The following is a 15184-nucleotide window of genomic DNA, read 5'->3' as shown; positions in this document are numbered from 1 at the left end:
ACCTACTTCATAGGGTTTTTCTGAGGATCAAATGAGATATTTGTAAAAAGCACTTAGCACAATGTCTGACACATAGTAGGTGCCACATATATGCTTATTCCCTTCACTCTTAGAAACTGAAAGTTTTAGAAAATTTGCTTCAGGTTCGATGAAATTAATTCCTGTAAATCTAAAGGGTTCCCATGAACCCTCAATATTATCACGTATATAGTTATCTCTTTACAGTGCTGTAACAGAGTGTAAGCACCCTGAGGGCAGGGGCTATTTTGTTTTTGTGTTTTGTTTTGCCTTTGTATCTCCAACACCCAGTATAGTGCCTTGTATATGGCAGGCACTTAATACATATATGCTGGATTATATTGAGATTATTACATTTCTGTTTTGTGATTTGGTTCTGAGCTAAAATATAAGCTGAAGCATCAAAGAGTAACTCAATATGATTATACTGAATGTCAACAAAATTTTATTTTTTTATCCTCAGTGTTAAAAGGAAACTACATAATGACTGGGTCATGAAAATTAAATATATCCAGCCTCTGAACTGCTTTGGGTCTTGTTCTTTAGACAGCATCCATTCATTTGTTCTGGAATCCTTGAAGAGGCTTGAAGATAATATGTGAGTAAAATTGAGCACATGTGTGTATTTAGTGAGTAATTTTAGAACTTTCCAATTAGTTTTCATGGAGATTATTTTTTTTATTTCTTCTATTTTATTTTAAAGATACAGTTAGTTTAGAAAGAAAAAGAAAATTGGAGTTAAACATACAAAGCTAAACAGGACTTGGCCCTTCATTGGCACTTCTGTTTATTTTTAAGTGCCAAGATCTGCTCCAATATGCATTGCTCCATATGCATTTACATAAAATCACAACACATGTGTAATATATTGTGTGTATGTATATATGTATATGTGTGTGTATATATATATACATATATATATATATCATTTGGGGGAGAAGGAAGAGAATAATTTTATTGGCAAACCTTTGTACTTTGCATTCTCCTCAGAAGGTAAATTGATTTGCTCGTAAGATGAGGATATTATCTGAACCCTTAGCATCATACTTCTCTGTATAATATATAATTGACTTTCTTATCTAAATATGTAATTAAATGAAAGTTTCTCTTTGTTCTACACTATACTTTACATTTTCCAGTTCTAAAGTAATATTCCTTAATATGATAGCCTAAAGATGGCACAGCCCGGAATTCAATAATTCCACAATGTATGAAATGAAGCCCCAATTCCATAGTCTGAAATTCAAGATCATCTACAATCTGACTCCAAGATACCTTTCCATTATATAAAAGGCCATTATGTAGGCTATAATGTAAAAAGGAGTGGCCTGGGAGTCAGGAGACCATGTTAGCTCTTCCTCTAATTGTCTGATGATGGGCATACCGCCCAACCTCTCTGGGCCTCAATTTCTTCACCTGTAAAATTTAGGGTTTAAATTCTCGTCGCCAGGATCACTTTTCGGATATGAAATTTTAGAATTTATTATCTTATGTTACTCACTTTCACATGATCCTGCCAAAATGAAGTAGTCAAAGATTTATCCAGCATTAGATTACCTGTTCAGGCCACAAAGGGAAGCATAATGAAGAGAAAAACGTGATAAAGGGCAAATTCTGCCTTGTGCAATCAACACAGGTGTTGTCTTACTGTATACCCAATAAAACTTATTAAGTAGAATAAATAAAAGATAAATTATTTTATTCAGCATAAATATCCATACTCACCTTAGCCCTAAACTTACCTTTAAACAAATTAATATTAGAAATAGGAATTCAATATGAAATAGAATATTTTCTCTTAAGACCAATTTGTATTTTCCTTATAATTGCAATCTTTATGCAAGGTACATTCTATTTTGGAGTAAGTAACTTTTGTTTGTTCCAACATATTACAACAAGTGATGAATAAACAAACTTATGGAAATGCTTTGTACAGCACATTTAAAACAATTTCACTTGTAAATATCAGATTGCCTGATTCTACAAACATCAATTATGTGACATAACTAATTGCAAAGCTTCACTTAGTTTCAGTAATATAATTAAATCTTAGTGACTGTTTCTGGCTTTTTAGAGGAAATATTCAATTAAGAAAGGGATGCATCTTCCATTCTAATTTGATTTGTGCAAAATCTGACAATTCATAATGTATTCATAGCCATTAAAAGTCTTTTTGAAAATATACACAAATATCTTTGTGATCTCACATTAGGTATTTGGTATTCTGCAGTCACATAAGGAATAATGGTGTTGTTGCTGTCAAAAAAGAAAATGTAAAGGAATGAGGTTTAGCAGTACCAGATCTTAAACTATATTATAAGGCAGTAATTATCAACACTCTCTGGTACTGGCTAAGCAATAGAAAGATAGATCAGTAGAACAGAGTAGGCATTCAATTTACAACTGTAAATAAATATAATAACCTTGTATTTTGTAAGTGTAAAGAATGAAGATTTGGAGAGAAGAATTCACTACTTGGTAAAAGTTGTTGGGAAAACTGGAAAGCAGTATGTTAGAAACTGGGCATTGACCAATATCTTATACCATTTACCAAGATAAGATCAAAATGGATACAAGATCTAAATAAAAAGAGAAATAATAAGAAAATTAGAAGAATGTTCTATGCTGTTATTATTGTAGCCCCTGATGTTACCAAGGTAAATTTCTCTAGGACACATGCCTAGGTTAGTCATTGCTACTTTCTTTATGGCCATACATCAACTTTTGAGTCAGAGTTATTTCAATCAACCAAATATTATTCTGTGCCTACTAAGTGTAAGTCTCTAAACTTATTCACTGCTACTCAGAGAAAAAAGTATTCATCTTTCAAAGGACTTATAAGGTAACTGTGGAGTGAAGACAGCAATCAATCAACAAGCATTTATTAAGCTTTTACTATGTGCCAGGCACTGAGCTAAACTCTAGAGACATAGAAAAGGAATGAAATAAGCCCTACTTTTACATGCATATAAAATATAAATAACTACATATGATGTTAAAAGTTTGCAGTTTGCTGGTCTGTATTGCCCCCAAAGTCCTTGAAGAACAAGTGTTCAATATTCGGAGGAAGCAGCAGGAAGACCTGCAAAAATATAAATCAGGACCAAACAAGGTTATGCCATTCTCTTCAAAAGTATGCAGGGCCTGGCCCTGACACAAAGCATCAATTCAGGAATTAAGGCTGAGGAAAAATGGTAAAACCAAAGACATGTTAAAGAAATATTGATTCAGGGACTTCCAAGTCACAAACCCAGAAGAAGAAAATAGCTCGATCACATCCACAAGCAAAGCCTCAAACAAATACACAGCTTGACCAGGTCGAGCTAGAATTCTTGGGGGTAAATGAAACAAGAGTTTAAAAGTGTTGTAAATGAAATGAGAACTCTAGAGGAAATGAGGGAGGATAGGTGTTTCAGGAACCCCAAAAGCCAGAGTCCCTGGAATTCAATCTGGAAAGAATTCTCTGACCCAAGCAATCTTTAAGTCAAGATGGTAAAAGTTTATTCCACTTTACAGCAGGAAAGAGTTTGTAGGGAACCTGCAACCTTAGAGGGGGTATATTATAGTTTATATATGAAACCTATGCCAAATATGCTAAATAGGTGAATCAGGGCAGAATTAGGGAGGAGTTAAGAAGTGGTCAGTTCTTAGAGGAACATGCACTTTTAATATTTACTGCTTCAGGTGTATTGCCCAGAATTCACCAGGAAATAGCCCAAGGTGGGGGAGGTGTGGCTTTAGGCTTGAAACATCACTAAGTCAGCTAGTGGTCAGGGCTGATTGGGAAAACTCAGGCAATCCCCATTGATGTCTTGTTAGTCGATAGATGTTAGGAATAAACTTGTGTTCCAAGCTAACAAGGGATACAGGATGTGTATAATGAGCGAGGGAGTGTACATATGACTGGATCTAGGATACATACAATAGATATGACCCAGTACACAGCTGCTTCAGCCAGTACACAGTTGGGTCAAACTGCTAAATTCTATAGGTGCAGCTGGCCACTGTATCAGGAAGAGAGAGAAGCATTTTGTCGGGGCACGCTGCCCTTGAGCGAGAGAGAAATTATGTGAGAGTGTTTTGAGGCAAGGGGGATTTGAAGCTAGGGAGAATTGTGATTTTACAAACTGATGTTCAAGCACAGGCACCTAAGCACCTCATCAGAAACATTTTGAAAGAAAGCACAAGTTACCAAGATTAAGAGGGAAGTGGAAAATTGAGAAAGAATTTTTATAACCAGTGTCTCTGATTTCCAAAATATACAAAGTGCCTCATTTCCAAAATATGCAAAGAACTGAATCGAATCTATAAGAATCCAAACCACTCCCCAACTGATAAATGGTCAAAGGATATGAATAGGCAGTTCTCAGAAGATAAAATTAAAGATATCTATAAGCAGGGCGGCCAGGTGGCTCAGTGAGTAAGAGCACCAGCCCCAGAGTCGGGATGACCTGGGATCGAATCTGGGCTCTGATACTTAGCACCACACCCAGAAATACTGAACCCTGATTGCTTTAAAAAAAAAGTTATCTATAAGCATATGAAAAAATGTTCTAAATCACTATTGATTAGAGAAATGCAAATCAAAACAACTCCGAGGTACCATATCTTACCAGCCAGATTGGCTAAGATGACAAAACAGGAAAATGATAAATGCTGGAGAGTATGTGAAAAAATTGGAACACTAATGCATTGCTGGTGGAGTTGTAAACTGATCCAACCATTCTGGAGAGCAATCTGGAACTATGCCAAAAGGGCTATAAATAAGTGCATACCCTTTGACCCAGCAAAATCACTTCTAGGGTTATTTCCCAAAGAGATCAGAGGAGTGGGAGGAGGACCCATATGTACAAAAATATTTATAGCAGCTCTTTTTGTGGTGGCAAAGAATTGGAAATCAAGGGTATACCCATCAATTGGGGAATAGCTGAACAAGTTATGGTATATGAATGTAATGGAATACTATTGTGCTATGAGAAATAAGGAGCAGATGGACTTCATATTTACCTGGAGAGACTTATATAAACTGATACTGAACAAGAAGAGCAGAACCAGGAGAAATCTGCACACAATCACAGACACAACGTATATGTGATGACTAACTTCAATAGATTGGGCTCCTCTCAGCAATGCAAGGTTGTAAGACAACTCCAAAAGACTCATGATCGAAAGAGATATCCACATTCAGAGAAAGAGATGCGGAGTCTGAATGCAGATTGAAACAAACAACTTGCTGTATTTTTTCTTCTTGTTTTCTTTTGTTTCCTCTTTCCCACTGATCATTCCATCAGTTATAATCCTTCTTTACAACCTGACTAATGATTAATGTGAAGATATTTGTAGATCCTATATTCAAGTGCATGCTGCCATGTGGGGGGAGGGGGAGAAAATTTGAAACTTGGGACAGTGGAACTGAATGTTGTAAACTAAAAGTAAATAAACAAATCAATTTTAAAAAAAAAGAAAGAAAGCACAAAACCATACCTAAGTAAAGATTTTCTGAAAATTAGAATGGACCAAATAGATTATTCTTAGACCTTCTTTCCTTGTACTGTTTTGCAGGTCAATTATTTTTGATAGGAGATACCTTAAACTTTGACATTTTCAATTTTTGGACTTTTCTCATGACTAAAACCAACCAATAAACCAAACAAACCCACAAAATCTGGATATCATATTTCAAGAAATCATGGATGGAAATTTCTCATTAAAAAAAAATAATGTTCTTTCCAGATGGCAAAGTGAAAACAAAATGACTCTCTTAGTCACGTCCAGAAAGAAATCCCAATATAAAAATTCTGATAACATTATAGCCAAAACCCACAGCTTCCTGTGAAGAAAGAAGAAATAAATTTAAAGAAAAATACTTTAAGTAGCCAGAAAGAAAGGGTTCAAGACTCCAGGAGGCCATATAGAGGCACACACAAGACTTAGCAGCTACCATTTAAAAGAAGAGAGTCTAGAAAATAATATTCTAAAAGGGAGAAATAAACACTTAAAATGAGAACTTAACTGGAAAAAATTGAGGCAGGGAATGAAGCTTAAATAGCTGAAATAGAGATATTCCAGGCATTTCTCATGAAAAGACCTGAGTTGAGTAGAAAGTTTGTACAGCAATTGCAAGAGTCAATTGAAACATAAAAAGGTAAATGTATCTGTGAAATTGGAATTTACTATAAAAGGATGAATTGCTCACATTTTAATAGGAAGTAAAGAGAAAAGTATCCCTTAACATCCCTTATGTCATCAAAGATAATAGAGGGAGGTAAATAATTTAAAGGGTCTGGGAATTTTTTGTTGTCCTAGAGAATAAAGAAAAAGGAAAAAAAATACATTAAGGAAGTAAAAGGGATGAAGTGAAACTTACTACTTCATAAAATCTAGGTATGCAAGATGACTACAGATATGGAGTGGAGAGAGTTTACATCATTTAAATCTGAACCAAAGGCACAGAAGATAATAGAGAGATTGGTAGGAAACATTAATCAATAGGACAGCTTTGAAAATAACATTGAATTTGTTGTATACCTGGAGAGAGAATGGCATAGGTTAACAAATGAAAATGCTATCATCTTTTCTGTTCTTCTTTGCACAAGAAAATGCTCAATTTTATTTGGTGTTAAGTTCATAATATAAAAAAGATATTTTTAAATGGTTAAATATAAGTAACAAACAATTCAAGGGAGATTTCAGTAAGTGCCAAATGAGTGGCATATGTAGTAAATGTTCTAGGAAGTAAAAGCAGAGCAGAGATTATTATCAGAACCTTAGTACACTAACTCATTAATAAATCACTCTTCTCAAATCATCTCCATGAAGCTGACCAGAATGTATTACACTCTCATTATGGATCAGGCACTGTGCTAAGCACTCAAGATACAGAGAAAAGTAAAAACATATTCTGTCCTTAAGGATCTCACATTCTAATAGCGGAAACAACATGCAAAAAAATAATTACATGCCAAATAAAATATACAAGGTAAATAAATGGGAGTTAATCCCAGAGGGGAAGGAACTGGGTGTCTGTGGGAGGGGTAGGGTTCCCATAGAAGATAAGATCTAAGTTGATTACTAAAGGAAGCTAGAGATGGTAGGAACCAGAACTAAGGAGGAAGAACATGCCAGGCATGGGGGATAGCCAGTGAAAAGACACAGAGTGGTCAAGAGACAGAGAGTATTATGTGCATAGAAAAACATATGAAAGTCAATATAGCTGACTTGAAGACTCTGCAGAAGGGAACGAAGTCCAAAAAAGGATGGAAAGGTAGGAGGAGGTCTGGCTGTGAAAGGCTTTGAAAGCCAAACAAAAGGATACTTGATCCAAGAGATAATAAGGAGCTGGGTTATTGGAGTTTAGGGAGCAGGATTGGTTAGGGAGAAGAAAAATGGTTAGGTCTGAACTTTAGGAGAATCACTTTGGAAGCTGAGTGGAGGATGGACTAGAGTGAGGAGAGAATTGAAATAGGGAGATCTGTTCACTCCAATGGTACCAATGATCTCTTCAGACCATTTCTCAATCTTCCATTCTCTTTGACTTCTCTGTAGCCTTTGGCAGTATTGATTACTCTCTCCTCCTTGAAATCTTCTCTTTAGGTTTGAAGAACATCACTCTATTCTAGTTTTCCTCCTATTTGTCAGACCACTTTGCTCTGAATTCTCATCCAGATCATACCTTCTAACTATAGGACTCTGTCCTGGGCCATCTTCTCTTCACCTTCAATACTACTTCATTAGATGATCTCATGTGCTCCTATAGATTTAATTACCAACTCTATGCTGGTGATTCTCAGATCTTCCTATCCTGTCCTAACCTTTTTGCTGACCTCTAATTTCTCATCTCCAATCACCTTTCAAGAGATCTTAAACTGAATGTCCAGTAGACATCTTAAATTTGGTATATCCAAAGTGGAACTCATCCCCCCTCCTTCTCCCCTCATCCTTTTTGTCCTGGTTTTAAGTTTTGATTTATTGATGTATAGTTCTGAAAAGACAGGCTTTTAAAAACCCTTAATCATTGAATGGTCATGGCCTCAGACAAACTGAAACCTGGGAAAGACCTTAATTTAGAAAGGCCAACATCATCCACAGTATCCTGGGCCATCACCAGTCATCCTGACCTTTGTCTTGTCACTGGATTTGATGACTCTGGAGGAGAGAGTGAGGCTGATGATTTTAAGTAGCTCTGCCCAATTCATGAGCAAGTCAAGATATCACCCTTGTGTATCATTGGTTCTCTTTGATAACAAAGGATGAATACATTCTCCCAAGTTATCACTAAGGAAAATCTCAATGCACAATGATGCTAAAATACTTGAAACTCAAAATTTTCCCTGTAAATCATTTTAAATAGCCTCTTTGTAATTTGAGCCCTTTGTGTTTATACATGTGGCTTTATTTTGGTGATGAATCTTAAGAGGCCTCTAACACTCATGTAGTAATGCCTTAAAATCCCTGATTTCTATTAATATCTTACAAACTTCCTTGAATCCTAGAAATCCTTCCTGTTTATGCCAGTACACTGCCAGACCTGACTCTGGTAACTTGGCTTTGCTTCTGATATGTCTTATTGCTTCCTGAATAAAGTATAAATTCCTTATCATGGAATTTAAGACCTGAGCTACTTTTCTTTTCTTTTTTCTTAGGCTAATAGGCTACTTTTCCTAGCAGACTGGTAGAAATTTTTTTTTTGTTAAAAGAACATAGAAGACATAGATACAAATGTGGCTGCAGGGAGACTTATTTAGTAAAGCAATCCCCTATTTCTGGTACTGAAGGTTTATATTCCCCCTTAGGAGTAATGGCTAACTTCTATTAGTCTTGATGTTGCAGGTAGACTATGTTATATTCCAGTCTTTTTGCAGAATTGAATCGTTGTCTAAAATATGAATGGTCTATTATATGTGCTGATAACAAGGACAGTGAATTAAATATTTTTTAAAGTACAAAGATAAGGAAGGACACATACCCTTTATGTTTTAAATTAAATGGAGGGCATTTTTAAAGTTGGTAATGTCTAGAGAAGAAAAATTTCTTTCTACTTCTACATACCACAGTCACACATATGATCTCATAATTCCTTCCAACACTTTATCCACATAGTCTCATATAATCTGGAAGTCCTAGACCTGTAAATCAAGCCAATGAGCTGGTCCCCAAGTGTAGTTTTTCCTTTGTTTTCTCCATCCTAATTAGGAGTCAGGTCTTAAATCCCCACATTAATGATAGAAGAGGAAGTTAGGAAGGGAGAGGGAGGGAGGGGGAGAGAGAGAGAGAGAGAGAGAAACAGAGAGGGGGGGAGATCAGTCAAGTGGCACAGTTGATAGAGTGCTAGACTTGGACCTTTCCAAGTTCAAATCTGGCCTCAGATACTTATTAACTGTGTGACCCTGGGTAAGTCACTTAAATCTGCCTCAATTCCTCATCTGTAAAATAAGGTGGAGAAGGAAATAGCAAACCACTCCAATATCTTTGCCAAATTAGGTCACAAAGAGTAGGACACAACTGTAAACAGTTCTACAACAAAATATACATATACGTGTGTGTATACATTATATATGCACACATAGTATTCATAATGTATATATGCATATATACACTACACATACTTATGTGTATGTTACCCAAGCATTTCTAAAAAAAAAAATGCCTCCAAGTAAAGGGGTCAGAAGAAACTAACTCAGGAAATCATAGGCACTCCCTACCTCTTTGAAGTTTTTGTTGATTCAGTAAAAGATGTTTATAGAAAGTTATCAGAAATTTCAAAAGACATTGCCCGCCTAGAGAATACATACTTGAACTAAATCCTCTGATTTTAAAAAATATACTCACTTGAATAAATAGCAGTTATTTACCTAGTTGAAGTTTAACTGTATGACTCTTCCTTTATCAAAAGAAAGCACAAAGGGCAACGAATAACAAACAAGAGTTAGGGTGAAGGAAGTTGCTTTAACCATTTGACTCCCACACCCTTCTCCCCACCCCATTCTCATTAAATCTTTGGTCTCCAGTGTTTGTAGGAACATAAAGTGCTTTGGTCTCCAAGTCAGTGAATCAATGGACCTTTGTTTTATGGGCATTGCTTCGAAACTTCTTGAACTGGGTATTGCTCTTGGAATCCTTAGAAGTTAACCTCTATTTTTTTGTTTGTTTACTGAATTTTAGCTTGTTGGGTTTTGTTTTGTACCACTTGAGACATGGGCAAAGATGTACTCAGCCAGTGGTTGAGAATCTACAAATTGATAAGAGTGCTAAGCAATCTTAGCATTCAGCCTAGACTAAATATGTGACTCACCTACTTCTCTGTTGGCATCTCCTCTGCTAGCAAGTCTTTCTGTAATCTAGCTACTGAAATGTATCCTCACCTGTACATCGCGGTTTTATTCCACCAACCTTCTCCCCCCACCATAAAAAACCCCACCCATCACAATTTGATATGCATATTTAAAAAAGTAGGGTCATGTTTGTCCCTAGATTCAACATAATTTTATTCCTGTTATTTCACCATAATGAGTTTTAAATTAAGCCAGATTAAATTGAGTTATACAAATACATAATTAGCCAGCTGTCAACCTATCTCCTAAAAGAAGAGGGAAAAATATTTTTTTTTTCATTATTTTGCTCATTTATTTAAAATGTATGCATGTTTATAGCAGATCAACTGCCCTGAAGATTGCCTTTGACCTGGAAGTTCTGTATTGTCTAGTGAACTTAGTCTTTCACTTCTTCCCAGCATGGTTGCTTCTTTATTATTATTATTTTATCTCTTTTTAAAATTTATTTTTAGTTTTCAACATTCATTTCCACAAAATTTTGAATTACAAATTTTCTCCCCATCTTTCCCCTACCCCACCCCATGATAACAAACCTACTGAATACCTCTTCCCCAATCTGCTCTCTTATATCCTCCCCCTCTAACTTTCTAGTATGGTAAGATGGATTTCTATACCCCAGAGCCTATATATCTTATTTCCCAGTTGCATGTAAAAAACAACTTTTAAACATTTGTTTTTAAAACTTTGATTTCCAGATTTTTTCCCTTCTTCCCTCCTCACCCACCCCCACTGGGAAGATAAGCAATTCAATATAGGTTGTACATGTTATAGTTATGCAAAATGTTTCCATAGTAGTTATATTGTGAACGACTAACTATATTTCCCTCCATCCAATCCCACTCTGCCCCACTTATTCTATTTTATACTTTGACCCTGTCCTTTTTCAAAAGTGTTTGCTTCTAACTACCCTCTCCCCTAATCTGCCTGCCCTTCTATCATCCCCCTCTTGTCCCCCTCCCCCCTATTTTTCTGTAGGGTAAGGTACCCAATTGAGTGTGTATTTTATTCTCTCCTTAAGCCAAATTTAATGAGAGTAAAGTTTTCCCATTCCCTTTTACCTTCTTGCTCTTCCCCTCCCTTTTAAGTTTACCCTTGCCTCTTCTATATGAGATAATTTACCCTGTTCTATTTCTCTCTTTCTCCTTCTCTCATTACAATCCTTTCTCACCTCTTAATTTTATTTTTTAGATATCCCTTCCTATTCAACTGATCCTATGCCCTCTGTCTATGTATACATGTACACACATATACACACATTTACATATGTATTTATATACACATACACCCTTTTATACATACATATACATTCCCTTCAACTATCCTCATACTGAGAAAAGTCTCATGAGTTACAATTATAATTTTTCCATGTAGAAGTGTAAATAGTTCAACTTTAATAAGTTCCTTATGATTTCTTTTTCCTATTTACCTTCTCATTCTTCTCTTGATTCTTGTATTTAAAAGTCAAATTTTCTGTTCAGCTCTGATTTTTTTTTCATCAAGAATACTTGAGAGTCCTCTATTTCATTGAATGAACATATTTTCCCCTAAAGTTTTGCTGGGTAGGTGATTCTTGGTTTTAATCCTAGCTCCTTTGACCTTTGGAATATCATATTCCAAGACCTTTGGTCCCTTAATGTAGAAGCTGCCAGATCCTGTGTTATCCTGATTGTGTTTCCACAACACTCAAATTGTTTCTTCCTGACAGCTTGCAATATTTTCTTCTTGACCTGGGAACTCTGAGATTTGACTATAATATTCCTAGGAGTTTTCTTTTTGGGATCTTTTTTAGGAGGTGATCAGTGAATTCTTTCAATTTCTATTTTGCCCTCTGGTTCTAGAATATCAGGGCAGTTTTCCTTGAGAATTTCTTGAAGGATGATTTCTAGGCTCTTTTTTTGATCATGGCTTTAAGGTAGTCTAATAATTTTTAAAATTATCTCTCCTGGATCTATTTTCCAGGTCAGTGGTTTCTCCAGTGAGATATTTTACTTTGCCTTCTATTTTTTTCATTTGTTTGGATCTGTTTTTATAGTATTTTGATTTCTCATAAAGTCATTAGCTTCCATTTGCTCCAGTCTAATTTTGAAGGAATTATTCTCTTCAGTGAGTTTTTGAAATTCCTTTTCCATCTGACCAATTCAGCTTTTTAAGGCATTCTTCTCCTCATTGGCTTTTTGGTTCTCTTTTGCCATCTGAGTTAGTCTATTTTATTTATATTTATATATTTTTTTTGCTTTTTAGAGGGGAGAAGGTAGGGCAATCGGGGTTAAGTTACTTGCCCAAGGTCACACTGCTAGTTTTTGTGTGTGTGTGTTAAGTGTCTGAGGCCGGATTTAAAATTGGGTCCTCCTGACTCCAGAGCCAGTGCTCCATTCACTGTGCCACCCAGCCGCCCTGAGTTAGTCTATTTTTTAAGTTGTTAATTTCTTCAATAAGCTTTTTGACTGGCTTTTCATGATTTTCTTGCATCATTCTCATTTCTCTCCCCAATTTTTCCTCCACTTACTTGATTTTCAAAATCCTTCTTGATCTCCTCCATGGCCTGTAAGCAGTTCACATTTTTCTTGGAAGCTTTTGATGGCAGGAGTTTTGACTTCATTGACTTCTTTTGGTTCCATGTTTTGATTCTTTTTGTCCCCCAAAAAGGATTCTGCGGTCTGATTATGCTTCCTCTGCTTGCTCATCTTGCCAGCCAATTACTTGACTTTTGAGCTCTTTGCCATGGTAGAACTCTGCTTCCAGAATGGAGAGAGCTGTGTCCCAAATCGTTGAGGTTTTCACAAATGTTGTCAGAGGTCTGAGGAGGGCACCCTCTCTATTGGCTACACCCCAGGACCACCACCCAAGACCATGATCCAGATCCAAGCAGGTCAAAGCAAGAGTGATTACCCTCTGAAAGGTTGCTTGGTCCCCCTACAAACTGCAGCTAGGAGCTCCTGAGGCAGCCCCAGCCTCCAGAAGCAGCTGCAGCCACTGCACCTCCACCACCTCTTGCCCTGGGGGCAGGGGCTGGACCATGCTCTTCCATCACCCAGTTCCAACAGAGTTCCCCACTGACCTTTTACTTTTTCTTTGGTATTTATTGGTTGAGAAATCTGGAAACCACCACAGCTGCTGGTGATTCACTCTCCTGAACTCTGGCCAGTCTATGCTGCTAGTCAGGGCCACCCTGGATCTGGGACCATGTGGCTCATGGGTAACTGTGCTTGGCTCCCAGCTTGATGTGATAGACCCTTCCTGTCTTCTTGCCAGGCTGCCTTCAGCAGGAGATTTGTTCCTCTCTGTCTCTTTCTGGGTTCTGTACCTCTAAAATTTGTTTAGAGTCATATTTTATAAGTATTGGAGGTGGTTGGAGCAGGAACTCAGACAAGTTCCTGCTTTTACTCCACAATCTTGGTTTGGAAATATTTTTTTATTACTATTTTAGAAAATATCTCAGTCATAATTAAAATTTTGTATTGTATTTTTATGAATATAGTTGTAAGAACAACCAGCAAGGGAATGAACATCTGCAATGAATTAAACAGCATATAGAAGGTGTAGGCTTGTTGCCTATTGGACTATTTTCAATGTCTAACCCTCAGAGATCTGGCCACCTCCCAAGGAGCAGGCCTCTGGGTATTGGTTAAATCTGAGCATTACTCAACTAGAAAGGATTATGTTAAATATTAGATGAAAAGAGATGGAACTACTACAAACCTTTCTTGGTTGGTTTGGGTATCATGCTTTTACATTCTGTCGTATCCCTCCCACCTTATGAACTGGGCACAAATGTGGGCAGGTGGAAATCTCACCTGGCGACAAGAAACATTAACTTACCCCATTCACTGAACTCTAGGGTCTAGGTTCAATTTACTTGTTACCTTTTAGCTAAACTACCAAAGAAATCCTAAGCACCTGTCCCATCTCCATTCCATTTCCCCTCCAAACCAATCTAGATTTCACTGCCAGAATAATCATCAATTACTTTCAATTCCATTCATTAAAAAAAATTAAGAATATACTGTGTGTAGAGCACCATATTAAGTACTAAGAGATCTGTTCCCTCCAAAGTTACCAATGTTCTTCAGACCATTTCTCAATCTTCTATTTTCTTTGACTTCTCAAAATTCTTTATTAATTCACAATCTGACTATGTCACACTGATTAGTAAATAAAAGCAGTCAATAAGCCTGTCAGTCAGTCAATAAGCATTTATTAAGTACCCTACTATGTGCTTGGCTATGTACCAAGTGCTAAATGATGTTTGCATCCCTTATAATGAGATTCACTGTGGTGTAAATTTAACTCAGACCAACTTTTTGATTATTTAAAAAAAAAAGATATTTCATTTCCCCACCTTCTCTCAGGAAGTTATCCCTTATAATCAAAGAGAAGAAAGAAAAAAAAGTTCAACAAAATCAAACAATATTCTAAAAATGTTATATGTAGCACCCCACAACTATGGTACCCTATTCTGTAAAGAAGTCAGGCCAGGAATGGAGGTAGAATATTTGATGTCATCTTCTTTGGGGTCAACCCTAGGTCATTAAAATTTCTCAGCATTCAGTTTTTCATGGTAGATTACTCAGGCTTCATCCTGAGCTCCATTGCTCTTCCAAATACATTATTCTATAACTCCCCTGTGTTTTCTCATGGGTAAAGAATAGTCTTTTGTTATCTTAATTTCCTTTCTTTTGTATTTAAAGTTTTTTCTCCTGATTCCTTGCAGAACTTGTTTCTGAAATGAATTTTGAACCATAATCACTACATGTCTTGGAGTTTATAGCCTTGTAGGTTTTTGTTTGTTTTTGAGATCTATGAATTCTTTCCATTGGTATTGAATTTTCTGTGTT

The 15184-nt window shown here is 36.3% G+C and overlaps 1 protein-coding gene across 1 annotated transcript in view; it reads left to right on the top strand.

Annotated features, from left to right (window-relative positions):
- Positions 1-15184, top strand: part of WDR64 (WD repeat domain 64) — a 168781-nt gene that overhangs the window by 51038 nt on the left and 102559 nt on the right. Inside the window, exon 8 of the mRNA XM_069064504.1 lies at positions 482-616. Coding sequence (XP_068920605.1) covers positions 482-616 — 135 coding nt within the window. The remainder of the gene's footprint in view (positions 1-481; positions 617-15184) is intronic.

This window comes from Petaurus breviceps, unplaced genomic scaffold (assembly GCF_028583685.1).
Source record: "Petaurus breviceps papuanus isolate PSGF00001 unplaced genomic scaffold, PetGlider_PUasm1.0 90633, whole genome shotgun sequence".
Classification (NCBI taxonomy): Eukaryota; Metazoa; Chordata; class Mammalia; order Diprotodontia; family Petauridae; genus Petaurus; species Petaurus breviceps.
The sequence above is the reverse complement of the archived record's forward strand: the minus strand, read 5'-3'. Positions and strand labels throughout refer to the sequence as shown.